The sequence below is a fragment of the Lycium barbarum genome, chromosome 6, assembly GCF_019175385.1.
Source record: "Lycium barbarum isolate Lr01 chromosome 6, ASM1917538v2, whole genome shotgun sequence".
Lineage (NCBI taxonomy): Eukaryota > Viridiplantae > Streptophyta > Magnoliopsida > Solanales > Solanaceae > Lycium > Lycium barbarum.
Genome location: NC_083342.1, coordinates 19,171,428 through 19,192,670, shown reverse-complemented (window position 1 = coordinate 19,192,670; position 21,243 = coordinate 19,171,428). Strand labels below are relative to the sequence as shown.

At 34.5% G+C, this 21,243-nt stretch overlaps 2 protein-coding genes across 2 annotated transcripts; one reads left to right on the top strand and one right to left on the bottom strand.

Annotated features, from left to right (window-relative positions):
• The first annotated feature begins 6,768 nt into the window (after nt 1-6,768).
• LOC132643563 (epsin-3) lies at nt 6,769-9,167 on the top strand. Its single transcript, XM_060360014.1, has 4 exons — nt 6,769-7,019; nt 7,433-7,555; nt 7,645-7,806; nt 8,383-9,167. Exons 1-4 carry the CDS (start codon nt 6,871-6,873, stop codon nt 8,894-8,896), a joined length of 948 nt encoding a protein of 315 aa, XP_060215997.1. The 5' UTR covers nt 6,769-6,870; the 3' UTR covers nt 8,897-9,167.
• A 677-nt stretch (nt 9,168-9,844) lies between these two features.
• LOC132643562 (U-box domain-containing protein 33-like) lies at nt 9,845-19,955 on the bottom strand. The gene is made up of 7 exons (XM_060360013.1): nt 19,571-19,955; nt 18,024-18,142; nt 15,542-15,648; nt 13,633-14,209; nt 12,129-12,677; nt 11,144-11,866; nt 9,845-10,267 (listed from the first exon to the last, which is right to left on the bottom strand). Exons 1-7 carry the CDS (start codon nt 19,839-19,841, stop codon nt 10,085-10,087), a joined length of 2,529 nt encoding a protein of 842 aa, XP_060215996.1. The 5' UTR covers nt 19,842-19,955; the 3' UTR covers nt 9,845-10,084.
• Between the last annotated feature and the right edge of the window lie 1,288 nt (nt 19,956-21,243).

The window sequence follows — 21,243 nt, the reverse complement described above, 5'->3', positions numbered from 1 at the left end:
CCCCTTCGGCAAAAAATTATATTATATATATATATAAGGTGAAAATTATTTTTTATGTATATATAATAGATGTTGAATCCCCTTGACTTTTTCGTTTGTTTACTTCTTTATATTTTTGAACCCTTTTATTTAAAATTTTGATCCCGCCATTGTGTATTGACAAGTCAATTTGACTAGTCACAACATGCAGCTTGACATGAAACATGATTAATTGGCTACTTTATTTGACTTGAAGCCCATACCAAACATGTTACTATGGGTGTACATGGACCGGGTTGGTTCGGATTTTTTAAACACCAAACCAAACCAATTGCATCGGGTTTTAAAATTTATACACCAAACCAAACCAATAAAATTTGGGTTTTTCAACCTCGGGTTTTTTCGGGTTGTTCGGATTTTTCGGGTTTTTTTTTTTGGAATAATCTTGATACAAAACATATAACTTTTACTTTAAATATTTCTTTAGTCCTAGTAAGATACAATTATATAATATAGGTGTTTCTTAAGAAAATAACACAAAATGTGAGAAGAGTGATGACATTGTATTAAAATATTCAACAAAAGCTAATATAATCGGTTAAAATAAATATTGTTAATTAACAAGCCATAAAAGAAAATGACCATAATCTAAAAATATTAAGTCATGCTAAAATAAGTATTAATTATATGACAAAGAAAAAAACTTAAGTTATGTATTTTTACTCTCTAAATCAATTATGCAAAACTAAAGAATAGATATCCAACATTATTGTTATTTCTAGTGGTAAATTGAATTTCTTTTGTTAGGATTAGTGTTGAGTTGGTTTTGGTTTGAACTTTATTTGAGTTACTAACATCCATAGGATAACTTATTGACATTCAAAATTCTAAGTTCAAGCTTGAATAATATGATAATAGATAAAAAAATTACGAAAAAATTTAAGAAATATTTATAAATTACTTTACAAATAAATATTTTTATGTATAAAATATTTTAAAAATTGAATACGTGTAATGTCGGGTTGGTTTGGTTCGGTTTGACTTTTTTTAGTTAAAACCAAACCAAACCAATTATGGTCGGGTTTTTTTTTCCAACACCAAACCACTAGTCGGGTTTTTTTCTCGGTTTATCGGTTTGGTGTGATTTGTCAGTTTACTTTGTGCACCCCTACATGTTACGACAGCATGGGCTTTAAGATGGACTAATAGCCTGTTGGACCTTGGTTAGTGAAGAGGCATTTTTTTTGCGCGGATTGCCCTTCTTTTGGGGTGGTCTTTAAATTTTGCCCCTCATATTTGTGGTCTTTAAATTATGCCCCTCATATTGCTGGTCTTTAATTTTTGTCATTCGCGTTGCAACCCTGAGCATTCACGCAGAAATCATGAGGTTCTAGGTTCGAACCCCTGCTCAAGCATAAATTAAAAAAAAATTGTAAGGCAAGGTTTGGGTCGGGTGTATGCCAGACCCGGCATACACTTGTTAAGGAATTACCAAAGTTATGCCGGACCCGACATACTCATGCCTTATGGGCAGACTTGGCATAAGTATGTCGGGTCCGGCATAACTTTGGTAATTCCTTAACAAGTTTATGCCGGGTCCGGCATACTTATGGGAAAACTTTTAGTTAAGCCTTAACTAAAAGTCTTTTCCTAGTTATGCCTTATGGGGCAGACTTTTAGTTAAGGCACAACTAAAAGTATGCCCCATAAGGCGGAACTTTTCTTTAAGGCATAACTAAAAATTTGCTTTATAAGACAAAGTCTATGTCTTAAGGAAAAGTTATGCCTTATGGGGCATACTTTTAGTTATGCTTTAACTAAAAGTCTGCCCCATAAGGCATAACTAGGAAAAGACTTTTAGTTTAAGGCTTAACTAAAAGTTTAACCATTAAAAGTTTGCCCATAAGTATGCCGGACCCGGCATAAACTTGTGAAGGAATTATCAAAGTTATGCCGGATCCGGCATACTTATGTCAAGTCTGCCATAAGGCATAAGTATGTCGGGTCCGGCATAACTTTTGTAATTCCTTAACAAGTGTATGCCTGTGGGGGCATAGCGAAATCTAAACTCTGCCTTGCGAATTTTTTTAAAATTTTTTGATTGAGTGGGGGTTCGAACCTGGAACCCATGGGTTTTAGCCGAAGGGCAAAATTTAAAGATTTCAAATATGATGGGCAAAATTTAAAGACCACCCCAAAAGAAGGGCAATTCTGCGAATTGGGCTCCCTTTTTTAGCCCAGATTTTTTTTTTGCACGGACTGACCTTCAAAGGCGCTGGTCTTTAAAAAGTGGTTGAAAATATTCAGAGGTTTTGGGTTCGAACTCCCGCTCAGTCAAAAAAAAATCACAAAGCAAGGCTTCGCGAAAAGTCTGCCTTATAGAGGCATAATTTGCCTTAAAATTATGCCTTAAGGCAATTTTTTTTTTTACTCTGCTGGAATTCTACAAAAGCTAAGGCCTAACTTTTGCTCGAATAGGCCTAATTTTGTAATGAAACTCTGTCTTGCGAATTTTTTTTACTGAACTGGGGTTCGAACTTAAAACCTCGGGATATTTTAGGCAAAGGCCAAAAACTAAAAACCAACAATTTGAGGGACAAAAATTAAAGACCACCCCTGAATATGGGCAATCGTGCAAATTGCCCCCCAGAAAAATGGACTAGCTCAAATAAAATAAGATTGTTGATTTAAATTGAAAACTTGGCATGGTGTGCTAACTCATAAACCTAAGTGGCATAAATTAGCCAAATTTAATAACTTGGCATAAAACGCCCCCACATACATTTGTTTCCTATTTTCTCTCCCACAATTTACTCCTCTCTTATTTCTTCCCCTAAAATCTCTCCAATCTCTCTCTCTAATTTCTTCCATCTATACATTATTGTGTATCTCCTCCACTTTTTCCCTCTCTTTCCTTTTTCTTAAATTTCTCCAATCAAAATAGAAAACCTACCATGATATATTGTGAAGTACCATGTATACATTCTGGGAATTCAATAGAGAAGAAGAGTACCATGTGTACATTCTAATGTATATTGTGAAGTACCATGTGTACATTCTGATGTATATTGTGAAGTACTATGTATACATTCTGATATACATTGTGAAGTACCATGTATACATTCTGAGAATTCGATAGGGAAGAAGAGTACCATGTATACATTCTGGTATATATTGTGTAGTACCATGTATACATTCTGATATATATTATGAAGTACCATGTATACATTCTGATATCTATTGTGAAGCACCATGTATACAATATGTTATATATTGTAAAGTACCATGTATATATTCGTATATATAACGTGAAGTACTAGGTATACATTCTAATTATTATACTATTAAACAATGTATATTTATTACGTATAAAAGAGGATAAAAATATCAGACTATGAACTATAACTTCAAGTCTTCAAGTATACATTCCGAAATTTGACGTGGAAGAAGAATATTTTGTGAATTAATATTTTCAAATTATTTTTATTTGAATACCCCTTAATAACAAACTCTCCACTTTTTAAGTATATAATAATAATAATAATAATAATAATAATAATAATAATAATAATAATAATAATAATAATAATAATAATAATAATAATTGGGTAAAAATATAATATCTTGGCTACTCAATGCCATTTCTTTTAGGTTTCATTTGCTAAATAAAATATTTGGTTAAAAACATGCCAATTTTATTTAAGGGTTGTATATTTATGTCAATTCCTCATTTAAATCATGTTTTAGATTTGAATAAGTAATCTTGATGAGGTCCAAGTGTCCAACATCTCCACATTTTAGAACTAAGACCAAATTTTGTATGGTCCAAATTTAATAGAATTTAAATGTGTATAAGTACCTCTTACTTCAAGGTTTGTCAAAATGTAGACTTATCGAACTTTACGACTTAAACCTCATTCGTTTGCACTTAATAAAGGGCTTAATCTTAATTATTTAGATCTCAATCATTAAGTACCTGTTTTCAACTTAATGAAGAAATGAAAAGGGAAATATCCAACTTAAACACAATTAGTATGAAAGATTTCAACTTTCTAAGATGTTATAAATAAAGCTTATAAAGAAAGTAATGCAGAAAAAATACAGAGAGAGACTGATATTTTATTTAACTTCAAACTGATTTATAAATGAACTGATTTGGCTTCTTATTTGTAGAAGGAAAGAAGCCGTTGTGAGGCTTTTCAGGAAGCTTGCCTATAAGCTGCCTACTTGAGCTACTTGCAAGCTGCCTGCTTAATTGTAAATTTATTCAGAAAGCTGTGTATGTAAATGGACATTCACAATTAGGGGTGGGCACGGTATAGTAGATACCGAAACCAAAATTCTTTATACCAAGGTTTCGGTATTATGATATTTGGTACGATATTTGGTATGCATTTTAAAAAAGTTTGGTATTCGGTACAGTATTCGTTATTCATAAAGAAAATACTGAAATACTGAATACCATATTGAAGTATATAGTTACATATACAATTCATATATTTTAGTATTATAATACTAACAAATATATATACTAGTATTACTAGAAAACCAATTGTTAAAACGTTGTAACTTTTACTACTCTATCTTGATTTAAATGTCTTTTTTGTGTAATTGATTTACGAAGGTGATTGCTTGTACTTTCTTTTGAGTATTTTTACATGTGTAAGGTGTTAGTACAATATAATTTAGACGTTTCTTAAGTAGCGAAAGTCATAATTCTCCACGATATGTATATATGTAAGTCGAAGTCGAATAAAACTATGGTACCGATTTACCATATCGCAAAATACTGTAACCGAACTTAAAAATACCAAACCATATCGAATTAATTTGGTATGGTAATGGTATACTCCCTCCGTCCCAATTTATGTGATATAGGTTGACTGGGCACGGAGTTTAAGAAATAAAGGAACACTTTTGATCTTGTGGTCTAAAATAAGCCAAAGATATTTATATGGTTATAGATTATCTCGTTAAGCGTAAAAGGTAAAGTTTAAAGTTAAATTGTTGCGAATTGTATCATTCTTTTTGGAAGACTAAAAAGGAAAGTGTATCACATAAATTGGGACAGAGGGAGTAGTATTTTTAAAAACCGAAAATCGAAATCACCGTACGAAAGTTTCAAATACCGTACTATGCCCACCCCTATTCACAATACACAAGAAAAGTTTTAAGAAATGATATATAAAGAATTTTTGGAATACCAATTCTCTCAAACTGTGGTTCTTTTTCCCGGGGCTTTTTAGTTTTTAGGGGAGATTTCTTTGTTTTGATCTCAGAATCTGTTTTTTTTGTTCTTTCTTAATTATGTTACGTTTAGGCAAAAGGAAAAGTAAGAAACTGTCTTAGATGCCAATTTGTACGTATATATGTTAATTCTTCTTCTATTTTTCTTTTTAGTTGCAGTATTGCTAATTTGTATACTTATTTCAGCATAAAGAAAAGTAAAAACTTGTTGGAAGTATCAACAATGATATGCCTTAAAATGAGTCAATTGGGCTGTTTTCTGTGTTACAGAAAGTGAATTAATGTGGGATTTTCTCTGTCAGGCAGGTTCTATTTATTTATTCTTTTGGCAAGTTTAGTTTATTTGGACATTTAACAAAACCTTCTATTAATTAGACATTTAGAGAAGCGCATGATCCACATGATATTGAAGTACCATCCAGACACCATCAGAAGTTGTGGTAGCGGAATGCAACTATCCTTTAATCTTTAATTAGAAGTATCAGGATTTAGCTTTGGAATGGAGTACCTCTCGTGCAGAGTATTTTACTACTTGCCAGCTGAGATCAAATTTAAGAGCATGTTCATGTATTTATGCGTCTAAAAAAATCAAAGTAATAAGCAATTTTATCATGATAAAGAAATATACATATAAATAATGTAAAAATCAGATGCAAATGAATTTACTAATACCTTTCCACGGTGTTGAATTATTGACCAAAATTTTCAACTTAGCCACACATTCTGTTACTTCAAATCTATACATAGTATTCAAAAACCACTATAGCCATCTTGGAGAATCCGACCTTTGAACAAGAACACACACGAAAGGTCAACAAATCAAATTTTATTAGTCTTATTTGAATTTGTCATCCTTTTTGCTGATACCTATCAACACAAGTGTCCCTCCTATGTCCTCCTCATTACATAGGCAGTGGCCAATAATATTAATAAGACGAGAAGTAGGTGTGCTTAAAAATTAATAAAATAACTTAAAGAATCATAAAATTAGGGTTTTAAGTTTATTAAAGACAAAAAAGTGAGATAATTTCTTTTCATCAGCTTAAGTTTTTATTCGCAGATTAATCAGGTACCTATATTCATAAGAAATGTTAAATATAGGGTGACGTAATTAATCCATGAAAATATGATCCGCTCAAAACATTTAAGTTTGAGCAGGTCAATTGGCTCAGCCCATTTTGCCCCGCTCAATTCAACCCATTTAGAAGTTAGGTTGGTATATATGTAGCCCAAATTGATAGAAACTTTATCGAAATACAAATAAAAAACTTTTTTTTTAATTTGGTACGTTATATATAGCCATAATAAAGGGAAAAGTTATGAGGTACTTAATAAATTATAAAAAAACAAATAAAGAAGTTAAAACTTAATAAAAATAGGACAGGTTGGATTATGATCCGCTTCTTAGCCCAACTCATTCCACCCAAGTAACTTTCTTGGCTTATTTTGATCCATCAAAATTCAGTCTAACCCCCTATTGGACACACCTAATTAGAGAGGTACCTACATAACATAAATATTAAAAAAATTATTAATGGAGTAGGTGTCTGCTGTTAGTTGCATCATTTGGGTTACTATCCTCTTCTACTCCTTACCAAAAAGTCCAAAATCCTTCATTTATTTTTTCTTGTAACCAACAAGAATATGTCAACAATTAAAAGCGGCAGGGAAAACAGTAGCAATATTATGGCTCAACCATTTCTCCATGAATTCAAGAAACAAGCTTCTTTCTTCCTTAAGGAGAAGATCAACACAGCCAGATTGGCCTTGACTGATGTTACACCAACTCAGATGTAAGATCTCTTCTTTCTCTCATTGGAATTAGCGACGGACAAATTTTATAGCTATATAGAAAAATCCATCCTTAATCCTGTTTGGCGACGGATTAGCAACAGACCAGTGACAAAGTTCATATTAATTCCACCTTTTTTTTTAGTGTTTGTACGATGATTATGAATTTTGACTTTCCCATCATTTGTATCTTTTGAGTTATTTACACATAGTTTAATATAATAGTTTCGTAACGTTACTGTTATATTAGGTTATTATTTTTTTCTGGAAATAGAATACTTTTGATAGGTAATTATTTCTTTATAACTTTTCAATTACTTTGACGTGACAAAACATTGTTTTTGTGACTTTACCGGATTAAAGCTAGTGATCATACGTGAAATTAATCCTAAGCTGAAGATGATGTTGTTTGAAGATTGACAGAAGAAGCTACAAATGGAAATCCAGGTGCACCAGACACAAGAACACTAAAAATGATTTCCAAGGCAGCTTTTGAAGTTGATGATTACTGGAGAATTGTTGGGATCCTCCACAAAAAGTATGTATATTTTAATTTTTTTTTTTTTAAATTGCACTTTCTTGAATAATATTTTCAGGGTTGATATTTTTATTGGTTTTATGATTTAGATTGCCAAGATTTGATAGAAAGAATTGGAGGGTGTCATATAAAGCTGTGATAGTGCTGGAACACTTGTTGACTCATGGACCTGAAAGTGTTGCAGAGGAATTCCAAAGGGATAAAGATGTTATCAGGGAAATGGAAAGCTTTCAACTCATTGATGAGAAAGGGTAAATCTTAGAAGTTGAATTTATGGTCATCCAATTATTAATATATTGCAGAAAATCATCAAACTAAGTTCTAGAATGGAAAATTAGCTCAACTATGCATAATAAAACAGAGAATAAAAAAACGTTCGAAAATGCTAAATCCGTTCGCAGGACACAAATAAGCTGTCACTTGAGCAACTCACTTTACATGATATCCACGAGGCATCACTTAAAAGAACAACAATCTTTTTCTGACCCACTTTAAGAAAAAATAAAAATAAACCCATGATGTGTCACATGGGGAAAGACATCGGATATCAGGTTGGGTCGGAAAATGAGTTTCTTGTTCGTTTAAGTGGTGCCACGTAAATAGTATGTAAGGTGAGTTGCTGAAAGTATATATATTTACATGACACTTCTATACATGTGGTAGCTTTACTTTTTTTTCTTTTTTTCTAGACCGGATTTAGTACTTTTTGGTATAGTTGAGTTATTTTCCGACATAAAAGTTAGTTCTACAACTTTGTCGCGATAAACTAAAAGTTGAATGTCCATGCATGAAATCATCCATTTTTATTTTACTTTGAATGACTGCAGATTCAACTGGGGACTAAATGTTAGGAAGAAATCAGAGAGGATATTGAAGCTGCTAGAAAATGGACAACTACTCAAAGAAGAGAGAAACAAAGCCAGGAAAATATCAAGAGGTATTGAAGGTTTTGGTAGCTTCAACATTAGGACTACTAATTCAGGTGAAGGAATTTTAGAGGAATCAACAATTAAACCTTATGGAAGGTCTAATTCTCAGTTTAATCATCATGAAAATGAGGATGATGAAAACTCAAGTTTCAATAGTGAAGTGCAAGTTAGTGAGAGAGTGGATGATGAGTACTTAGTTTCTGGGATTTCTTGTATTAGTTTCAAAGAAAACATGGCTCCAACTGAGGAAATGCATAAGTGGAACTTCAAAGGAGAATCAAAAGCACTTTTGGAAGCAGAACCAAGAATGGGATGTTCCTCGGAGGAGGATCACCCTTTCAGTGAAACCGACCGGTTAACGTCGGTCTCCTTGCTTTCTTCTGGTGATCAAGTCCTCCAAGCATGTAAATAGGACACTCCAGTTCTAATCTCTCTGGAGCGTATGTATGTTGAATTGTTGTTTTATGCGTTCATCTATCTCTCAGGAGCAGTTGTGTTGTTTTCCCGGAGATTGGTGTATAGAGCTAAGAACACCTAATTGGTTGTTCCCTCATAGGCTTATACCACTACTAGCTGTTTTGAGCTTCTGTTGTAACCTACAGGGTAAAGCAATGCGGATATGCAACTGAACTGCTATTTCAAGTTCATGGAATAATTACTACTGATGCTGATATTTCCTAATATATTGCTTTTTCCGTTTAACGGTTTAACCAAGAAGTGTTCGAGCCCTGCACTTCTGGTTAAGAGTGAAGAGATCTCAACCATCCTACCCACACGTTCCTAGTTCTATTGTATGTATACTGCTACACCTGATGTGACTAAAATTAAAAAAAGAAAAATGAGAAGGAAAGGGGATTTTTTATATTGACATTACATCCTCTTACCTAATAAAGGCCAACTGTTTTTTTTTTCTATCTGGATTTACCTTTCAACTGCAAAATCAACCGTTTAGCTACCTCACATTGAGAATTATATACTCCCTTCAGTCCAAAATAAGTGAATTTCTAGCACTTTTTCGTTGGTCCAAAATAAATAATTTTTTCAAAACCCAAAGATGTTAATTATTTTTCCAAAGTCACTCTTCTCTCTAATGGGTTTTCAAATCCCAACGCTGTCGATTTCTACTTTTAAGAAAAGTTTGGAGAAAGCAAAAGTGTTATGTTGCAAATGACTCTTTGATTAATATGATTAATTAACTTTCTTAAGGGGTGTCGCACACCCAAAAATTCACTTATTTTGGACTTGCAGGAGTATTAACCCCAATAGCCCCTTCCACAAATTGCATTCTTGTTGCCTCTATCTTCAGCAACATTTAGCATCTGAACGGAAATGGAAAATGAAATAACTATGCTAAGGTATAAGAGTACATAAAAACAGTCTATATTTTTATAACTATTACATTGTCCCTGAGACAATTTCAATGTTCTCTTAGACTGTTATCAACACAATGTCTTTCCATTTTGTTGTATAAGAGATCCTATGATACGCGGTTATTTTCCATGTATTTGCAAGGCTAGTTCTAAGCTTACCTGTGTATCCTAGGCTCCTAGAATACATACATATTGATTTACAAAATTCTACGTTACTGCTATCTGAGGATTTATAAGTTGCAGACCCAATCTCGGGTAGCAAGTCGTAGAGCATGGTTGGGAGTTAGATCCAAATGGCTTAGCTTCAAATTAGTCATCGGAGAAGTATCATGACCACTTCCCAGCCATCCTTGAATGGCCTCTCCTTCATATGTGAACCCGTCTGCAGCGACCTGAGGGTCATGCATTATGTCCTGAAAATAAATTCACAATGATGTGAGCATTGAGCAGCAAGTTTGAAACCCAGAGAAACTGTTTCTAACAGCAAATTGGAGTGAATCAATATCTAAAAACTACAAACGTAGCACACCAGATGGATCACCTTTAAGTTAACTAGTAATCAAATTCGTGACATAATTATAGGGAAAATTTCATAAGTAGCAAGATTAGTGCCTTTTTAGGCAAAAAATAGCAGCATTTTCTTAAAAGACATGGCAGTATTTTTCTTTCAAAACGCAGCATATACACTGTATGCGCGCACATAAAGTATCAATATATATACGCTGATACATTTTATACACACTGATAGTGTCTATACATTATGCATATACGTGTGCATACAAGAATTGTACCTACAAGTTAGGGATACATGTATCAATGTATATCTGCTATAAAATGTAAAATATAGCCATGTTTTGTAATTACTTAGAAGTACCGCTATAAAGCGTGTAATTATGAAGCATAATCAGTTACATTAGGTAATTTTCCTAAATTATAACACCGATAGGCCTATGATGCCATGCAAGTGGAACAGTTCACTCCCTTACACTTGCAGCCATTACATATGTTTTACGTTCCGATTATGTTTTTATTTTTATCTTTGTTCTGTTTGGGAGGTCGTAGGCTGATTGAGAGAAGAGAGAATAGGACCGGTTGCTGTATCTTGGACCTTTAAGATGCACGATAGGAGCACTACCAGTTTGCCCCTGTTCAATTCCTTTTAAGTCTACACATAAATGATTATCCCCTAAAATAAAAAACTAAAACAACATATCTTTATGTCTTCCTATCCTGCGTCCTAGAGGACCACAAAATTTCAAATGATTGCTAGTGCACAGAGCATAACTTACCTGACGAATTGGACATAAGAAAAAGGAGGGCACTGATTGCTCTTCCAACTTATTCAAATTCTGTAGCTCCATTACAAGGGCCAGTGCCAGCTCAGGCCTATCCCTACTGTTTACTTCACAGCATTGCAACGCCAGTTGTGCTAACCTCCTTGACACAAATGTAGACCATTCTCCAGCAGATGAATCCAAAAGAGACTCTAATTGTGCACATGAGACTGCCCTGCGTACTTCACTCACTAGTCCTGCTACAGTTTTTCCAGTGAGCATTTGAAGGATAATAAGTCCAAGTGCGTAAATGTCCGATTTAGGTGTCAGAGTTCCAGTTACATGAAATTCAGGATCAGTGTAGGAAAAGAGACCCTTTGGTTCACTAAGACGATCAAAACTTGGGCATCGTAGGGCTTGTTTAGGAATCAGCCTAGATATCCCGACATCACATATTTTGCAGCTGCCGGTGGAATCAAGGAGCACATTCTCAGGCCTCAGATCCCCATGTACAATCTTTTCAGGGTAGGAAGAGTGCAAAAACAGAAGCGCACTTGCAATTTCAGCAATAATTTGTGCTCGCATCTTCCAATTCATGGGACTAATGTTGTTTTTGTAAAACAGGCGGTCTCGGAGGCTCAGGCCAGGAAAATATTCATAAACAAGGCACCAAGCTTCTGGACATACACCAAGTAATGTGACCAGATGAGGATGACGTAGCTTAGCTAGAATTTCCACCTGCAAGTGAAAACTTAATCATATGGTCAAGCACATAAATCAAAGCAATTGTTGGTAGAGAAAACTAAGAGATTGGGTTTTAGCTTATGATGAAAGACCAACTGAGCACAAGGACAGGTATATGCACTTGAGTTGGACGATATTAAGGAAAATCACATGCTAGACATTTTAGACCAATTGTTTATATGCTGAAAGGGAACTATGAAGTAAGAAACAAATGCAATTTGCAACCCATGCATGTGAATCTAAGGGAGATGTTGACCTGTTCAAAAAAATGTGACTGCCGTTGCATATTATGTGGATGCAACTGCTTAATGGCAACGGTTTTATCTGAGAGTTCTCCTTTAAACACATCAGCATATCCTCCCTGACCAATCCTGAAGCTCTCAGAAAAGTCACACGTTGCTGTCTGCAGATCGGAGAGTGAAAATTCAACCAACTCAAGTGATACAGAGCACTCAGTCAAGTCATTTGCACTTAGTCCTCCATCTTTTCCACGATTCTTCCACGAATTAATCCAGTGCACGGCTTCAGTGGTTTGCTGCTGAAGTTTCTGCTTCTCCTGCTGGAGAGTTGCTATGGAGGAATGAATCAACGTCAATTCTCGACCAATTTCTTCAGATCGCTGATTGTTGTGCTGTACACGACTATCGAGGAGGGCTATATTTCTCATGGCCTTGCGCAGCTCATAAGTTTTCTCTTTTTTCTCCTTCAAGAGATTTTCTTGTTCCAGCAATGTAGTTTCCAGAGCAACCTCAGCTTCCTTCCTCAGTTCAACTTCATGCGCATGAGCAGATTCAAAGGCTTCTACCTACAACAAAGCAAAATTTCTAAATTTCGGAGCCTAAGAAGGAAGCTTCAGTACTTATCCAAAAACAGAAGAAGGAAACTTCAGTTTTACAGAAGTAATAGTTCACCAATTAGTGTTTTCAGTCCATTATAGATATTGCAAAAATGAGAAATGACGTTACTATCTACGTAACATTCCTCTTATACTGGTAGTTGTTGCAGTATATATTAGATATGCTGCATGACTTTCTGCTCAATTTAAGAATACATACTGGCTCTAGGGATGGCTACTCTACACAAAGATTATAGTAGTTCTGAAGTGCTGCCGTAATGGACAGAATTCAACTTCAAAACTTTTAGCTCGGATAAGCCCATAGCGGCTCTACTGGTTAGACATGATGGCCTTGGTCCATTTTTGAATGTGAAGCCATAATATGAGAAAAGCTAATAAATCTTGTTTGGCCAAGCTTCTAAAATTAGCTTATTTTGAACAGCACTTTTTTTTTTTTTCAAAAAAGTACTTTTGGCGAAAGCTGAAAAGCAAATTGTGTTTGGCTAAATCAATTTGAAAAGTACTTTTGAACAACATTCAGTGTTTGGTCAAACTTTTAAGAAGTGCTTCTAAGTATATTTTCTCAAAAGTGCTTTTAGGAGAAGCTGCTTTTTCAGCTTCTACTCAAATACACTTTTTCTTCTCCTAAAAGCATGGTCAAACACCTCAAATTTGAAAATAAAACACTTTTTTTGGGGGGGAACCACTTTTAGCCTTGGAGAAGCTTTGGCAAAACAGGCCATAAGTGTAATTTAACTTCATAAGCCTCTCTAGGTAGCATGTCTGTGATATCCAGCGGTAGCCAAATTTTATCAGTGTCCATGCATCAATATAGTTATTAATCAAAAATTGAAGTATGGAATGATCTCTCCAGAGCCATAAGAATAATACCTCCACGATTGCAACAGAGAAACTAGAGGTTTACCTTTCTGATGGCTTCCTCAGCTTCAGCTTCCAGTTTTTTGCGCTTAAGCCTCTCTGCATAAGCTTCTTTCTTTGATGATTCAAATTCTTTGCAGACTTCTTCCAGCCGTTTGTATAAACTTTCCATCTCCACATCAGCAGACACCATTTGTTCAGCAGAAGTAGCACAACTGGTATCAAGAGTAGAACTTGTTGACATAGATAAACTAGGAACACTAATCAGATTGCTTCTGCTGGTAGAAGAAATGTTGTTGAACTGTAAATCAGAAATCTTGTCTTCAAGAATTGAACTTTTAATTCCAGATGACAACAGGTCCCTAGACAAGCTTGACCGAGCACGTTCTGGGGAGAGGATAACCTCGTTCTTGCAAGAATTTAGAGACCGAGATCTTAAACCGCATACATCAACTGCCGTTACTCGAGTATTAGGAGAGATAGGTTCAATGAAGCTTGAGCATTCAGGAGGTTGTCTACTCCAGATTAATCTTCCTTTGTAGACAAAGAATATTTCACAGAATGAAGGGAAATTTGTGGCAGCATAACTTGCTTTCCTGGAGCTTTTCTTAACCTTCGCACAACTGTATATAACTGGTAAACTTGAGTACAAGGGACAAGTTCTATTTGATGAAAATTCAGAAAGATGCAAAGATACTGTTCCAGTAAATACAGGTGAAGCATGAAAACAAAAGGTGAAAGAAAATATCCATATAGACATACCCACTACCTGGGATTAAGGCTCTGTCATGTTGATATCCTTACATTAGGTCCAGGGTTAAGAATCTTTTCATATTTGTATGTTAGTGTAAAAATAAGAGAGAGAGATTTTAAAGAACCTCTAGGCTAAGAGAACTACTGATTTGTCCAAAACACAAAATTATTATGAAATGGTCCCAAATATAGCAGATGGATAGAGGATTCATATAACCCACGCTTCTAGTTTGCTGTGGAGGCATTGTTATTGTTGTCATCGTTGTAAAACAAGTAAAGCAATTAAAGGATATAGGTTATATTATGAAATTCTCAGTTCTGCAGGCAAATACAACCTCTACAGATTTCTACACCTTTTAATTTGACCTCTGTTCTCAGTTCAATAGTGAAAATTTTGACTAGCCTACTAGTGCTTACGGCTAGCAATACTGCTGCATTAGGCGATTGGTTCCCATCCATCAAATTTTGATGGAAAGAGTTACTTGATACTAGAGCTGGTGGGAGGTACAAGTACCAGTGGATTAGTTGAAATTCACACAAACTGGGCCGGGCACCTATGTTGCTCGGACTATCCAAAAATACTGTCGCACCCATGTCGGATCCTCCAAAAATGCACTACTTTGGAGGATTCGACACACATCGTGTGCAAATGTTGAAGAGTCTGAGCAACATAGCTGGGCACTACCTTATTGAAAAAAAAAAAGACTTAATTTTCTTTTGCTAATTAGGTAGGGCAGGAAAAATGATCAAGTTGCTACAACACATGAACCAAGCAGTCAAAATACTTCCAAAACTGGAGATTCCTTTTTTCTCCTTTTTTTTTTGGTTGATTTGGTAAACCCCATCCCCTTCCCCAAAAAAATATCCTGTTTACGAGTCAACAATGGCTCTTTCCAATTGTGCTCTCTCAGTGACACAAATACCCAACCTCTAGGTTAGTGGAATACTCTTACAACTCAAGCAACCTCACTTTACAGAACTGGAGATTCCAGGAGATCAAAATAGCAATTTGGACATTTTACTTTGAGGTATTTTATAGCATCCAGAATTCTTTCCAAAAAGATAAAGCTCCTCAAAAATAGTCAAACTATTGAATCACATAACATAATCCAGGATTCACAAGTGCAATCATAATCTACAACAATTCAAACAGTTTACTCGCACTTGAAAGTAAACTAAATGATTAGAAGTTGAAGACCTACTCTGGTATAGCCCCAATTATAAGCTTTCTGATGTTATTTTTGTTGACAAAATCTAGAATTCCTTTTAGGACTTGATCTGCTTCAACTATGACAACACTTGCTTTAACCTGAAAAGATTACCACGTCTTCTGTAAGTGACGGCCACGTCTTCTGTAAGTGACGGCATAGGTAGCATGATACAAGGTAAATACTCAATCAATGACATTAAATATGCATCATTACTTTTGAAAGGAAAAGCGGGATATTTACAGTAGCAATAGAATGTCAAATCTAGCCACAGACCATCAAACCAGAGACTAAAAAAAGTTGTAATTCAAACATTGGTTAAGTTGTAGTGAGGAAGGGAATTGTGAAGAACATATTAAAAAGCAGAAAAAGGAGAGAAGAAAAGAACATGTTTGGGGGTTCAAACCCATTCAAGCTATCAAGTCCCAGCGGAGGCAAGAAACACTAGGTGATTTCTTCCCATCTACCCAAACCTTGGTGGGCAGAGTTACCCGATACCTGTGTTGGTAGGAGATGGCAGGTACTCGATGGAATAATCGATGTGCTCACAAGCATGGTCCAAGATACCACCATCATAAAAAAAATATAAGTATAACTTATTGTGACATGGAATAAATCAATGGTTATGGAGAGTTGACTCTTTTCAACTCATTGATAGCTTGAGTGTTGCCCTATTACCCGAATAAAGAGGCGCGAAGGGCAGATGCGGATAAAACGAGTAGATTTTTAGGGGATCGGAGGGTAGAGAGACAGCAAATGAAGAATACTTAGAGAAGAGGGGAGTGATCTGGACAGATAGAAACATTCAGACACAAGGTGCTTGAGATGGAGAGTCAGGAGCCTGCAGCCCCAAAAACTTCTTCGTCAACTTATCTCACATCCTCACCTTTTTTTTTTCTTTTGAACAGGAATTTCTTCACAACCACATCACTTTTTACTGAAGCTTTCACTTCCACTGGGTTTTCTTTGATATCTAGAAAAAGAGAATAAATTTGTTAGAAATCACTCTTCTTTTCATTCTCTGTTCCAGATATAAGGTATAACTCCGATCATCAGGAAAACTTTTTTTATAGAACGGTTACAGTAAAAATGGCAAAGAAGAATAACTTTTTCTATCACCAGACGAAAAACTTATTTTTTGAGAACGGTTACAGTAAAAATGGCAAAGGAGAATAACTTTCTCTATCTTAATTTCTTTAGATTGGCCAATATTTTGTCACCTGTAAATCTGTTTATTCTCATGTCCACATTCAGTGTATTCAATTTGAATATTCCACACGTGTTCTTCAGAACGAAAAAAACGGAAAAAGAGGAGAAAAAATCCAAATAGCCTTCAACAATGACCTCTCTTTTGTACAAACCAGCAAACGACAAGAACTGCAATAGAGCATTCAGGATAAACACGTGATACAGTTGCGATCGACAGAATATGGTGGAGATTTACAATGGTGCTTAAGTTTTCTACAGTTACTAAAGGGACGGTAAAAGTTAGGAGGGAGAAGGAATTGTGGTGAAACGGGGAAGGGAAGGGTAGAAGGGGTAATAAGAGATACCGTAAATCGAAGTTCTCAAAGATGTATTCATTTATTGGTACCATAAGAGACAGAATTTTAGGTGTAAAGCATGGAAAGTATCCTCTATGGAATGCCTTTTTAAGCTTTTGCTTATTCTCGACATTGCTCGGTAAATTAATGAAAAGCATTACTTGAGTAAATGCTAGTAGAAAAGACTCTAATGTCGCATTAAGAAAACTAGTTAAAAGTCAAATATCTGGTTATGGCCCCATTTGAGCAAATTGACAACCATTTTATTCTCAACAAAAATCCCACCAAATACACAACCAGACCTCAGTCCGAGCCTCGAAATAAACCCATCCCAAAGTTTCTGAACCAAAATGAGTTGTTGAACATCTGGCTCATAATTCATTTTGAAGCAAAACGTACCCAAAAAAAAATAAAAAACTCTAGCAGCTTTTAATGATTAAGGAAAAGAAATTTTTACCATTTAAGATTTGAAGTTCTTAAGCGACCTCAATGATCATTAATACCACATAAGAATCATAAAAGGAAATGGTGCCACCTAGCTCATCGTACTCAGACGTATTTAAAGATTTCAATTCAAATGCTCATGCCAAAATAAGTAAGCTCACTAAGATAACAGCTCTAATGTTTCAGAGTAGCAAATGATCTTAGTGAGAATAGGCTACGCTTCTAAAGCAAATTAGTTAATCACAGTAAAAATGCACGACCTAAGACAGAAATGATTCTAAACGATGAGAAGAAGAAAATGGTGAAAGACGAATACATAACGTACAAATGACTATTCAACATCATAATTCTCTTTGATCAGGACATTAGAGCATCAACAGCTCTGCCATTATAGAGTAAAACGGTCATGCAGTTACTAGTATGGTCTTTTTTTTTTTTTTCAATATAATCCGCCAAATGAATTTACTAAAACCTAGGACAAACGTTACCTTTGATTTGCAGCATACGCTCAAACAACGAGATAGAAGTTTCCTAGCCCCTTCTCTCTCCGCATTTCGAAATGCAGATACCGCTTCTGCATTAGCTTGAATAGCTGGCAATCTTCCCACTGCATAAATATCACAAGTACGCACACATAAGTGTAGGTTATTGAAAGAATAAAGCAGTTCCTCTAAAGTTTTCTCGTCTAAATGTGTTTAGTATGGCAAGAAAATGTTTTAAAAGGGGGCACTTGGTTTGTAGAAAATGTTTATCATACTGCGAGAAAACATTTCCCGGATCATTTGCTATTATTAGGGTTACCAAAATAGAAGACATATGGTAATTGTACAAGGCTAATATTTGGTAAAAGGATATTTATGACTGAAGCAAGTGATATTGACTTAAACTAGGATACCTATAAAAGGAAATTTTGCTCATTCTTTTTGGTAGAATTTTTTTCCCCTATAACAAAGAGTTTCACAACTCAAGATGATCAAACATTCCTCAAAGACCAAAACTTCATCAATTTATTGAACAACATTTTAGTAAAACAAGCTGAAAATTTATAATCATGAAATCATCTACATCTATACCCTAGAAACACTACATAAAAAGGAATTAGTGACCGACAAATTCCGTAGCTAAACAGCAAAATCCATTGCTAATCCTATTTAGTGACGGATAGGCAAAAAATTCTGTTAGTTACAAACAATTTAGCGACAAAGTTTGTAGCTAATTCCAGCTTTTTTGTAGTGAAATGATCCATAAGACGATCTTTTAAGGAACAACGTTTTCCACAGAAAACATAAACATTTTACTCCAAACCAACAAAGGCACACTAAAGACCAAAACTTTATGAATTTATAGGAACAACATTTTGTTCATTCCTTTTTGATAGATTTTATTTTCCTCCTAGAACAAAGAGTTTCACAACTCAATGTAATCAAACATTCCTTAAACACCAAAACTTCATCAATTTACTGAACTGAATTTATGATCATGATATATCATCTACATTTATACACAAGAAACACTAGAAATGATCCAAAAAACGATCTTTTAAGGAACAAAATTCCCCATAGAGAACATAAATATTTTACTCCAAACCAACAAAGGCACCCTAAAGACCAAAACTTCATCAATTTATAGGAACAATTTATTTAATCCCTCTATTTCAATTTATTTGTCTTACTCTCCTTTTTAGTCTGTTTAAAAAAGAATGTCTCTTTCCTAATTTGGCTACCCTTTCGTTCCAACATATGGCATGTTTAGTCAGTTTCAAAAAAAAAAAAAAAAAAAACCTTATTTCCTAATTTGACAACTCTTTATTTCAACATCTTATATAGTATGTTTAATTTCAAACAACATTTTGGTACATTATACGTAATTCAAAAGTCTTCTTTGCTTTCTTAAACTTCGTGTCCAGTCAAACGAAGACAAACAAATTGAATCCAAGGGAGTAACATTTTTCACCTTACCAAAGGCACCCTAAACACCAAAACTTCATCAATTTATAGGAACAACAATTTAGCAAAAAGATGATAAATTTATTTACACAAAGTAGGTATATATGAAGAAGGTTCAAGAGCATGAAGAATGCAAATCTCGGAGTTCCCAAATGTCTTAAAAGCCCATTGAAGTGAAGCAACAGCTCTATCAAAAGATTTCCCAACTGCTACATATACTTTTTGAGACCCTTGTTGTTCTTCTTCTTCAACAATTTCAGTTGATTGAGGAGTGATCATAATTTGGCTAGTTCTGTAAAACCCACGTCTGAAAGTGGCCATAGAAGGGAAATTTGGAGGAGAAGGGGTTAGCAACTCCATGGTAATTGAATATCAAGAACTCAACTCACTTGGACAGGGACTCATCAGTCAACACTTTGTTTCCTTTTTGACGTTTTTTGTGTAATAAATTGCGGGGATTCTTTTTTTTTTTTTTTTTTTGTGCTCGTGCTTACATCGCACGACTTAACATTTCTGAGAAAGTCATACTGACAGTGATAGGACATCTAAGGTGTGTTCGGTACTAAGGTAAATATTTTTTATAAAAAATAAGTGGTTTTTTATTTATTTTCTTATGTTTCATACCTAATCAAACAATATTTCAAAAACTATTTGTATATAATTTAGACGAATACTAAGGGATCAGATTTGGATGGTGGGCAGGGGGAGTTACACTTATCACTTATATATTTTGTTATTAACTATTGTCCCGGAGACACTCACCGAGTACAGTACTCAGGTATACCATTGTTGTTTTTTATGGTATGTTAGGTAACGAAGAAGAGCAGCTTTGTGACACACATACGGAGTAAGAGAAGATGCTGCTTTCCAGACTTATCGGTGAGCCCACTCCTTGTTCGTATCTAGTTTTCCTTCATACCAAACACACCCTTAATCCATTTGCTTTTCGTTTTCTTTTTTAAATTTTGAAATAGAAAGACTAAGAAAATATCTTCTAAATGAAAATATCCTTTGTTTACCCCTTAAAAAGGTAACAATTCAATTTGTATGTGGTTTAAAGGATATGCGGTTTGATTTGTTAATTAAGTAAAGGAATAACAACAATAGCCTCAGTGGATTTGAAGAACAGCACAACGGTTGGTTTGAAACGGGGTTTAAGAACTTCAAACCCGAACCAATTCGAATAGAACTGTATTGCCTTTGATGTTTACAGAGCTTAAGAACTAGGTTTTTTCGTATAAGTATTTAGAAGGAAAAAAAGACATGGTCACTTATGAGGGTTTACCTCCCTATTTATAATACAAGTGTTTGTATTATACATGGTAACTAAATCATTCATGGGGAAAGCCACCCAGGTAATTGAAATTGAGTGTAATTACACAGTTTGGCCTGTTTATTTGACCAAGTAATTAAACAGTTAGGTGAGAATTGGGTGTAATTGAGAGGGTGTAATTACACTCTCCAATTCTCAAGGGGAATTGGGTGTAATTACACCCAATAATTATAGGGTTACTTTTTAGTTTATTTTAATTTCCTTTTATTTTTAATTTACTTTTAATTTTTTATTTTTACTTTGTAATTATTTTTATTTTTCAAAATGTATTTCTTTTTATATTATTTATTTTTCATTTTGTTTCTTCTCATTCCCAACCTTTGCTTCTTGTGGTTCCATGTAATTGCTCATATTTTTTCATTTTTTTTAATTTTATTCATTTAGCATAACCGTGTTATTATTCTAATTTTTTAAACTACATCTCTTAAT